Consider the following 11,649-nt stretch of genomic DNA (forward strand, 5'->3'; position numbering starts at 1 on the left):
ATAATTGGATGTCTCAATATCAAAAACTGTATAAAGTGTCCTGAAATCCCGAAATTACTGTGTTAAGACGTAGATGAATATTTATCTGGCGCTCCGTGACTATAGTAGCTCACGAGGACGGTAGAGCTATGTCTGGCTTTGAGTATAGACTTTATCGGATGAATAGAATGACATGAGAACCCTAATTAATTATACGGTGTGAGAGAATAAAGGGCTAATCCTCAACAGCCTTCTACGACTTTTGGTACAGTGCTATTATGCACCGTATGAGACAGAGTGTGACTTATTTTCCCCTGTGAAGTTGTTTCAACGTATTACTCTCTAAATGAAGATCTTACCCTTCTTGATCAGAGGGATCATCTCATCAAAAAATGTCCCTTATCCGTGCTAAAGGCCGTTCGGCTAAGCGCAGACTTAACTTAACTAGTCGATCGCGCTAACTCGAGCATAACTCCTAGTTATGCTAAGATGTTTGCATGGCTTGGCTGTAACCGATCGATATTATCGGTTTGTTTAGTGTATAGTGTGTGACTAGTTCGAGTATAAATCGGGATGGGTAACTAATTTGAAATCGTACTTGGGTGGCTTAGGTTACCTGTAATCATTTTGGGTAGATCCCTGCTGGCGAAGCGACTACTGAGTAGGTGATTTAGGGACTCAGGATGGAACGGCGAGTTATACTGAATTAACCGACGTAATTCTCGTCTAATACTCGGAGCTGGAAGAATTTTATATTTACTGTCTTTAGCACTCTACCGGATAAAAGTACCTTGCCGTGCCGTGTTTCCGCGACCACTAAGTATCTAAGTCGCTCTACAGTCTATTACGGCTCACCTGTTTTATAGTAATAAGTATCTGAGTACTCTGTCCGAACCAATCAGAGCCGATATCTTGGCGCGGTTGGTGATAATGTTTTAGCTTCCGGCGTTAGTAGTACGTCTGATCGACAGTATGGAGCCGCCCCGAGTTTAATACCGTCGTTATATGTCGATTATGCAGGAACCCCTGCTTGCCCCCCAAGATAATAATTTAAAAACTTGTTTAAGAGGGTGATTTTGTACAAAACGTATTGGAAATGGTAATTCAACTAACACTAGCAATTAGGTAGTGGCACCGTTACCTGTTCTACTTATAAACCTAATTTACTTAAAGGGAAATTGAGACGAGATAAGAGGCATTTAGATGGGTCTTTGCTTAGTCAAAATCGCGTCATTGAGAACAATGAACAGATTTCAAAAATGCGATTATCAAGTCGTACTACTCTCAACTTTGGGTCTGTCTGGTGGAATACTTTTGGTCAAAATGGTGTAATTTCTGGAAGACAGATTCTCCGATATGCCGAGGCACGGAATGATAATGTTGGGTGTTACGTATCGCTAGGTGTACTATGTATGTCTCGATGGGGGCTTTGATGGTATCTATCCATCCGTTCTGTTACACCGAAGTCGTACACACACACACACATAATTCATTAACGCCTAGCGGCTAAGCCGAAAGGGTAACTAAAACTAATCTATCGATACACGTCCTAATATATATCTGCCGTGTCTCCTTCGAGCCTATACCTGGATCCTTATAGTATATGTCCTCTTAGCTATTAATAATAAAGGGATCCTTGTGGGTTAGTAAGTTGGTTAGTAGACTGGCTTGAAGGCGCTTCTTCAAGTGTTCAATATCCTATCTTCGGCAGTTGAAGCGCGTCTATAATTTGTGGCATAAGGTGGTAGGTGTAGGTTAGTGAAGGGGGGGTGTCGTTACGTTAGTTAACGTGCTTAGGTGGTGTCGAGTCGGCCCGTGGCGATCGCGAATCGTATTAAGGCTCGTATAGCTTCTAAGTTCGGCGTCTATTACTGATTATCAGAGGATGATTTCCCGCCCAAGAAGAAGGAGAGATTGCCCCGGTGAGTTTGGCTACATTATAGCAGTGCTATTCGTTGTGTGGTCTATTTCCAACATCGGAAGAGGAAGTGTTCCACGGTCTCACTTACTTGTCTATATACATACTAGTCTATGTCTGTAGCGTTAATCCGGTAGAGATAGCTATTGAGTCTGGCTATACTAGTCCGGAGTTAGGCTAGCACGCTCGCTTCCTTCCACGATAATCGATCGTATAGCTATCGAGTATGTTTCCCTGGTAGTGCTATATCGACTCGTTTCACGTGTCTTCCTACGTTCTCCGGCAAGTTATTGCTGGGAGCTACTTAAGACCGAGCGATCTTTAGTGTTGTCGACTTTATCCTAGGGGTAGCTTTTTATAGGGGGGTATCCTCCTAGGTCGCGATCCTAGCTTACTCTTTAGCTAGGCCTAGTAGTTTATTGTCCACGTTAGTAGGGATCTATAGGATATTAATGTGGTTTCCGTTTCTCCGTAACCTTTTTATTATCTTGTACGCTTAGTAAACGAACTCCTGGCCTGACTGTTACCGAGGATTCCTTATTGTGAGGGCCGCTACTTTAGTGCTCGTGAGTAGTGTGATCCTGTAGCCTTTTAGCCCTACTAGTATATTCAATGTGTGTGCTAGTGCTGCTAGTTCCGCGAAGAATGGATTTTGCTCTAATCTTGGGCCTAGTGTCGTGGAAAAGGTCTTTAGTTTTAGCTTCCGATATCGAGGTGGCTGTTTCTTGATCGCTACCCTAAAACCTACGAGGCCGTTTCGTGCTGTACTGCCGACCGTAACTTGTAATGATCCGCCCGGTACGGTGTGCGAGTACGGCATTGCTTCAACATCGCTCTGTATGCGAGTCTCCTACGGTGCTAACACGAACGGATTGAGGGTTTCTAGAGTTTCTATCTCAATATTTTTCAGCGCGTCCGACACCTGGTACAGCGGCGAACGGTGGTATCTCCTGAACTTCTTTATGCAGTCTGTACTCCTGCGGAGCGGGTGGGTTTCTGGAAGGGTGTGAATGTCCGTCTATATATTCACGGCCCGTCTCCAGAAACGGTGTTATGCGGTGGTAATGTGAGCGTCGGCCTCCGCTACGCTGGTCGCAACGGTGAGAAATGTCCCGGTAATTAACCGAAGTCGTATAGTGGCGCCTCAAAAGTCTGTGACCCCTTGTTTAGTCCGCCGTAGTGGACTCCGCCATAACCCTTAGTCAGCGAATTTTGATCCGGCAGAATCTCGATTTCGGCTGTTCTTCTAGTTTCACTCACACACAATTTTCTATGCAATTATATACGAATCATACTGAACTGTATACTATATATAAATCTCACGATTAGTATCGCCTTTCTTGCCAATTCTCCCAATTTCCCTGTGTTAGCCGCTCGTAGATTTGAAGGATTGGTGAATTGCTTGATTGTGTATGTAAGATTGCCCGCTGCCTGAGCTTAAGATATATTGATTTGTATGGCTAGGCTGAATCGTCCCTCGGCGGAGGATTTAATGGGTTAAACCCCATATCTTCTAGCTGGTGCATATACTATACTAGGGTATCTGATGGAAGATACTTATCTGTATTCTAATCGGCTGTATCCTGGCGTAAGGTCTCAAGAAGTGTAGGATCTGCTAATTGCTTTAGGTCTTGCCTAGTTGAATCGTTATATAGGATAATTGGCTTTCCTGCTACTACCTATGGGCGCTTTGGTTGCTTGCGAATTCGATGACGGTTCTATGTGCCTACATATGAATTGATAGTTGATCGTAATATAGGCATGAAAATCGCAAGAAGAGCAACCTGGTCAGGAAGGCTTGTGATTGAGAAGAGACCCTCATCTCGAAGGGCTCCAAAGTAATTCTAAGATAGATCAGAAAGAATTTCACCTTAGTATTATAAGGATTTACTACTTATACGCCATATAAAGACGCTTGATCGTGAGAGCTACGCCCACCAGGCCTTAATACGAGTATTCTTAGTACTCTTGCCATACGAATAGTAATCTGCATGTGGGATATCTGGATTAGCCACACGGCGAAGTGCCCAATGGGCGTCACTAAGATAGATTGTCTCGCCGCTAAGGTTAGTACGAAGGATCTGTGGTAGATATCCAAAAGTTGATACTGTATCAACATATTGCTTATAAGCGCTAATTGCAGTCCTGGTAGAAATACCAATGTAGACCCAGAGAATGTATCTTGAATATCCGTTAATTGTAGCGTAGATCTCGATACCATAAAGCGACAGTTTCATATAACCATCTATATGCTATACATGATTCGGACCAGGCGAGTGATACGCTTGCCGCTGGCGCTGAAGATCGAGCGTCCGACGGCGACGCGCATTAGGGCGTTCATCTCGATAGATAGAGAATACTCGATCTCTATATAAATTAGTATAGAAGATTAGAATAGATAGGAGCTTGCGCTTACCGCGGAAAGACGTGGCCCTTTTGGCGAAGATAGGTCTGTAGAAGGCCTCTGCCATAACCTTCAATACTACTATCCTGAATCCCTTTTAGCATCAACTTGTTGCCACCTGCCATTTTCTTCCTCGTATATATGTACGGTGTCTAGAATAAGTCAGAATTTCGATGGCGCCAGAAATGTTTGTCGAGTTGGATGGATTCTGAATAATTATCTCTTCTAGGCTGCCGAACTGAAACTATAAATGCACATACGCGACAGCCAGCAAGATACAATCCTTTTTCCTACTGGACAGGTATTCTAGCTCTTAGAGTGAATTAGAAATGCACCTTTTACTAGCATTTTTCACCCCCATCTCAGTGGTTCTTGCCGGGACGCTTTAGATAATGGACTATGAGGACCGATGCTTCGTGTATTCTACGGAGATCTTCGACTGTACTGGGATCTTAGAGCTATTTGCCCCTCTGAATGGCACTTCTTGCTCTAGTAAGATGCCCATTCTGGATGAAGAGCTAGTACTAACGGATCCCAGATCTGATTACAGCGCGGAACGACACCAAATCCGAGTCCGATACAGTCAAAGTCAATCTCTGTATCTCTTCCGGATATTCCGCGTGGGTAGAAGTGTATCGAAATGGTCTACTCTACTTTTATAATGACGGAGGAGATGAAGCAAGTTGCAAGGTCGACAAAGCGCTACAAAAGGGTAGCTTATACACTGCTGGCGGCAGTTATGGACCCCGATGCTAAGCAAAAATCCCCTGCCGACGCCATTTGACGCCATATCCTCCCGAGTCTCAGTTGCGCTAACAGTACCGACCACGATCCTTTCGAACTCGAGCTTTTCAAGTTCTACAGTGGGTTGCTAGAAATGAAAGCATTCACCTATCGGGGCCACTTTGTCGCGTGAGTTGCCGTTTTGTCTTTTAACTGAGTTCATCCGGTGGCCGTGGATATATATGATCGGTGGATTTCTTTCTATGTCCTGTATCTCCCGTGTCTCCAAGTGGCAGGCCTCGGAAAATTCAAATGTTTTACTGTACCTTTTGCGAAAATTGCAGCCTGATCGAACTATTGAAGTATGTCTGACCGCACGTGTATTAAAATAGGCTAGGGCAATCCCCTGGACCGGTTTACTGGTTCTGTAGTTTCCTTGGCTAAGCTAGGAGGCGTGCTGTTTTCAAAGGTTCATGGTTAGTACAGAAGTTATTAAAATAACTTAATCTTCCAGACACACAAAATTTATTCCTTAGATAACTTACCTCTTTCGAGGGCTCTTAGCTGAATTTGGCTGAAGAGAGCCCTATCTAGTAGCGATGTAATTAGCTGTAAGAAACTAGAATTCGGCGATGGCACTCGGCTCTCTCCTAGACTACCAGTAAAGAAATCTGATAATCCCTAGGCAAGTTACCCTTTTTACCTTTATCCGGTCAAAATCGAGATATTTCAATAATTTTTAAGGGTCCTATTGTTTGGGTCGTTGACTAACATTACGAACGTGTCATTTAGATTAACTCTTCTATAGACTCACTAGTGAGTATCTTCTCTTACTTATCCCCTAGAACGGAAGGGCAATAATCGCTTGAACTTAGTGCTGTTGTAAAAAAGGGTCAAAAGGATTCTCGTTTCTTGGGGCCTATGCTGTTACCGCCTATGCTGTTACCGCCTATGCTGTTACCGGAACTGTCCGAGACGCATGTTAGTCTTATATATGGTTGGCACACTTATCCGCTTTACGTTTTGTCCTTGGTAGGAGGTATTCGGATGGGCGTGTGGTCCTTAATAATTAGTAGACAGGTAAACTAATGAATAGAAGGAGTCAAAATCCTCTTTCTGATGACCTATTCGCAAGGACTTTAAGCAACCTTTTTCAAGAGCAAATTCGCTTATGTGACAGTAGTTATACATCCTTAGTTTAGTCACTAGTGAGGTGCTAACAATGTATTCAGAAAATAGTTTGCAACGACGTTGTCTGAATCTTGGGTTGCACCAGGAAAGGAGCGGTCGATCGCCGTTCACGATGGCTATTGTAGTGATGTACGGTAAGTGGTGATCGCCGTAACGCGGGCCAAGTCACGCCAACCGTGGTCCACTTGAAGTTCTCCCCGTGTCGCCGATACGATCTTGCGTCATGTTAGCGATTTCGCTCGAGCAGGATCAAATCTCCGCCATTGTATATCTGACAATTCTTTTTACATGCCTGTCCCGAGTGAGACATGGAAAACAAAGATGTGGGATCTATTATCTGTAGTCGCTATCGCCGTCAGGTTCTTGTCTGCTTGTCCTGCGTGGTGGGTACTCACCAAGATTCAAGCTGACATGCTTGCTCGAATGTTTTGACGTGAAACATTTCCGTAGCCACGATCCGATCAGGCTTTGATAGTAGAATTTCGGGAACCTTCTTAAAAGTAGCTTCTAAATCCTTCATCGGGTACGTATCGTGGAAGATCTTTGCAAGGAGAGTAGCTAGGCAGTCTGTACTCAAATTAGCCATCGGGTCTAACCCCAGTGCTGATATCAAGATCTTCGGTAATAGCATTGGGTTCAACGATGAAAATGCTCGTCGATAATAATCCATCCGGTCTGAATCATTTCCAATGAGGATCTTCTGCGGCTTTGTTGAGGCGACACGGACTTCCTCGAGCTGGAAGGCTCTTTGAAGGCTCAGGATTATCGATTGTAGTTGGTGTATTGAGATCTCGGCTTGAAAAAGCGGCGATCTATTGAGTTAGAAAGCCATCGTGGAAAGAAATTCTTCGCCATATACCTAGATCTTATTGGACTTATATCCGTCTATGTCTGCGGCTTGGATTCCTATAAAGGCGTGGCAAATTAGCGCGACACTGGCTTTGGTCCTAAAAGGCCGGTATGGAGGAAGTGGTCGCTGATAGTATGTGTGAAGGAAGCTTAAATCACACGATGTATGTTGTCCTAGAATGAACAGGATGTACCTGATCTGGAGCTCTAAATCTTCTAGAGATATGCTGTGGAGGGCTTTAGATCGGGTTAAAGCCTCGCGTGCGGCGATGAACTATGATAGTAGTCTATCGTATTGTAAAATAAACCCTTTTTCCTAGTTATTTCCGCTACGATAGATGATATACTATAATGCCCCTTTATCCCCGGGAAGTATTGTAGAAATGAAGAGGTAGCTTAGTACGAGCAGGAGTTGGTGAATTGTATGCGGCTTCTTTTTAGCTGCTACTATGTATGAAGTTGGCCCTTAGATTTAGTATGATAATAGTAAGGTAGCCTGTTCAATCGTCAGCTCTGGGTTCTAATACGCCTGTACTATAGGACAAACTCGACCGGGAGGGGCATTTTAAAGTATGCTTGCGTCTAATAAAGTTTTGATTGGTATAAGACGTTCTTAGATAGGGTCGTAGAGGGGAGGTAGTTATTGGCGGTTGTGTGGAGGGCGATGTTCCTTTCCCTATGGGTCCCGTTAAAGGAGCGTTCTTCTGTTAATATCTTAAGGGATTTAGCGGCCTTCACGAAGGATGCTTAACGAACGTGGGGGGCTTCTTCTTCATCTCCATACTAGATAGCGGGTTGACCGCAATCTTATAGGACCGTTATCCCATTATTAGGCGACTCTTGCGATTGTATCCGATGATATTCTATAGTGGATTTACACTGGTCCCGTCGCTTAGATCGTCGTGGCTGCCGATTATCACGGTCTAGAGGACTCGTGTCTTTATAAATATAGGGCGAACCGCGAGTAACGTAAGACTAGTAAGAAGGTACTTCGCGATTACATCGTTGTTTTAAAATACGGCACGGTAAGCAGGATCGGTGGCGTGGAGGTATCGTGGACGGAGAGATTAAGTGAACTAGTGAAACCGGTGGCGGTAGTAATCCTAAGGTACGGGAATAATAAGTTAGGTAGACGTGCTGACTCCCTTAGCGGTAATAGGAGACAGGGATCACCTCTGCATTTGATGATCAAAATGATGTTGGTAGAGATTTATATGCGGTAGATAGGTCTAGCAAGATTGAGGATTTCCGATTTCGAGAGCGGCCAGGTAACCCTTTCGATATTGGATGAAATGAACATAGCCAAGGAGGATGCGAGAGCAGACGCATCACGAATTTATATTGTCTGTCCATGAGCTCGTGGTTCTTCTAACGGCGTTATGGATCTAAATTCCTCAATGGCTTAGATGGACATAGCTGTGCAAGATCCTAGACACGTATCAGCACATCCCTAGGAGTACTAATCATAGTTTCCGGGATCCCTCTATGACACCCTAGGAATACCACGGTGGGCCCTAGAAGTAAATGTACCCCAAGAGTCAAGGAATTTGGCTCATAATCTGATTTTGCTGTTTACTAGCACTTCGGCCGCTGTCTACACTCATGCGGTTTGGTTTTCCGTAATGAATTGTTTCTCGTGATCGAGGGCTAGGCAGAAGGCTCAGGCGAGACGTCACTGGACCTATCGTACGCAGAAGATCTCTTTGACATTCAACTCTGCCAATGTGTTGAGCATTCAACGAGACCAGCCAAGGAACCAGCTTAAAGTGCGTTTCAGAAGGTCAACAGAATTCGACTGTTACAACGATAAGTTTAATGATGCTCGAATACTGCCAGTGCAGCTCAACGTTGGAGATCATATTTGTAACTTTGTACCCGATATAAACTGTTCGCAACATCACCATGAACCTGCGGTGAGAAAGCTCCACTAGATTCAGGATTAAGCCCTTGACGAGATGGAGTATATCCTCATATGTTAATTGTTGACCCACTATACCTAGTCAAGATAGAAGATGCTTGGTCACCGTTCACCAGTTTCAACACTCACACCCACCGACGATTCCCGTCCACGTATTAGAATTTAGACCGGTTTTTTCGCAAAGTATTGAACTAATCGTTGAGTCAGCGTTAAAATTTGAACAGAAAGGATAGGGGTCCCGAAGCTCAAGCATCTTATTGATGATGGTTGCACAGCCACCTCAAGGTCCTAATAAGGAACCCCGTTGAGTGTATGTTCGTCTGTCGACTTTTTCTGAATGCTGCAGTCTCCATAGACTCAACATCACTGGTTCAATATAAGCTTAATTCTCATAGCGACTAACTAAAATTGACATCCCAACCGAGGCTTAAATAAGTGGAAGTTGACTTGAAACATTTTTCCAGCGGCCCTCAGATTTGGGCAGCTGCACTTACGATTATATTTCGACGGTTGCCACTCCTAATAGCGGACGCGCTGGTGCCAAACAAAGCACATGACAAGACAGGACGACAAGTTTATAAATACCCCCTACTACGTATAACGGACTAATTCCCTAGTGAAACGATCACCTTACCCGCTCATGCTCACGCAGCTACGCATGAATGAGGCTAGTTGAATCAGATTCTGTACACAGTTGAAGGTTTTAGGAAAGTGGATATACTTGTAACACCTGCACGTCCCGTACAGTATAGCACTCGCCAGTTGCTAGCTCTTCCTAGCTATGTTCAGTACCCTACCCTGTCAACCTGCCTTTCACGTATATCTCCTAACTAGTTTAAGGCCTGATGTTCGTGACTCCAGGGATTTTTGAATCTGCCCCTCAGCCAAATGCATTCACAGGTTAAGATAGCGCCCCCATCGGCGGAGGATAATGATGGAGACTACCACACGGGTAAGTAATCAAGCTCTACGCATAGAGCGATTGAATCAAGCATATCACTAAATAAACCATGCAGAATGGAACCTTTCCTACCCTTTACAAGGCTCCTATCAATGGCCTATTCTCCAAGCTGGTCACAGCCAGGTTGTAGTACACTGGATCGGCTTCCTAGGCAACATCTGGCCCAGTATGGAATTTTCCATTTATGCATCTTCTAAGCAAGCCTAGCATTAGAATCCGGTATGGTTTAAAGACGACTCTGATCTGGAGCCTGGAGTTGAAGTCTTCGCGAGAAACCCCATTTCCGAGTCATACAGCGTAAACATGCTGAATAGGAGCGACATTGCCTTATTTAGTGAGACGCCCGACAGGGAGTGGAGGACGACCTCCTGGCACGACTTTGAGGAATTCACACGCCTCGTCTGTGGCAACCAGGGATACTCGAGTCACAGTCGCAACAGTATACCCTGGCATATTCAGCGGCGATAATTTAAATGTAGCGTTGCGGGGTATAGAGGTCGCTTTCGATACTTTAAAGGCCTTTAGCGTTATCTGTCCGGCCACTTGGCGGGAAAACCTTATTCTTGCTGGGTTCCGGAGTGTCGGCGTAGCTTCTCGCGTCGCGATAACCTTAAAGCCTACTATGCCACGCATGGAAGACAAGGAGGCCGTAATCGCTACGTGGCTACCCTTGATCTAACTAGCTCTGTATACGACCCTTGTTTTCGCGGACAGCTAACGTCCGATGGCTTGCCAGTCAGAGGGGTAAATATGGGCTTGCCCGATATTTGAACTGGGTTTGCTATGAGAGTAGGGGGGTTGAAGTATTTTTGTTTTGGTGACGTGTTATGTTAATGACGGACGCTAGAGGCGATCGGTGGAAGTGCAGAGACACGACGTGAATCCTAGCGACGCGACTCTACTTGGGCGAACCTGGTTTTTGCTGTTATATTTGAACAGTCAACAACGCGAGACGGAAGTGAGGACTGAATTAAACACCGAATGGCTAGACCTATGAGGGGAAACTGATCAAACGCAAAAAATCTAAATATCATTCGGAAATGACGACGCGCGGAGGATTCGAACCCGAAACGCGCGACCCTAGTGGAGAAGGTTGTTGTGAATTGGGATGTGCCTGCTAGGAATGAAGCCGCAACATCGGAAATAATTCCTGGTCTATGTATGAAAGGAACTAAGTTGATTGGAAATCAAATTAGACTTCGCGTTGTATATATACTTATATGTTTTCCCTCAAGAAGAAAAATCAAGCTTCCTTTTGCACTACAACAAAGACTTCGGGTTGGCGGGGGAGCTCCGTAGGTATCTACGGGACAAACTAAGATACGCCTAAAGAGGATTGACAGTGCGCCCCGAATTAGCTAGGAGATATAGGTCTACTGTTCCGGGGTGGACTCACCGATAGCCGACAGAACCACCTGACCGAATAGAAGCCAGAGTGACCCGTAGTCAAATCCATACAGACCCCGCCGATACACTCTAATGTTAAGGCAACAGGAACTACGTATCTTACAGTACAACGTCCAGAAATCAAGAGATGTCGTCCTTGCTAGCCTGTTCCAAAACTGCAGGGTTCTGGAATACGACATCCTAGTAATTCAAGAACCCTGGCGTAATCTATTCACTGCCACATCCTACCACCCTCTCAAAACACACTTCTAGCTCACATACTATGCTGATGATGAGACGAGGGTGTGCCTTTACATCAA

At 44.8% G+C, this 11,649-nt stretch overlaps 1 protein-coding gene across 1 annotated transcript; it reads right to left on the reverse strand.

Annotated features, from left to right (window-relative positions):
* Positions 1 to 3,465: 3,465 nt before the first annotated feature.
* N7496_010747 (uncharacterized protein) lies at positions 3,466 to 3,719 on the reverse strand (the record flags this gene model as incomplete). The annotated part of the gene is given in 3 exon segments (XM_056703660.1): positions 3,466 to 3,532; positions 3,577 to 3,615; positions 3,628 to 3,719. The coding sequence occupies 3 exon segments, from the start codon at positions 3,717 to 3,719 to the stop codon at positions 3,466 to 3,468; spliced, it is 198 nt and encodes a 65-aa protein (XP_056549620.1).
* Positions 3,720 to 11,649: the final 7,930 nt, after the last annotated feature.

The sequence above is a fragment of the Penicillium cataractarum genome, assembly GCF_028827025.1.
Source record: "Penicillium cataractarum strain IBT 29864 chromosome Unknown utg000009l, whole genome shotgun sequence".
Taxonomy (NCBI): domain Eukaryota; kingdom Fungi; phylum Ascomycota; class Eurotiomycetes; order Eurotiales; family Aspergillaceae; genus Penicillium; species Penicillium cataractarum.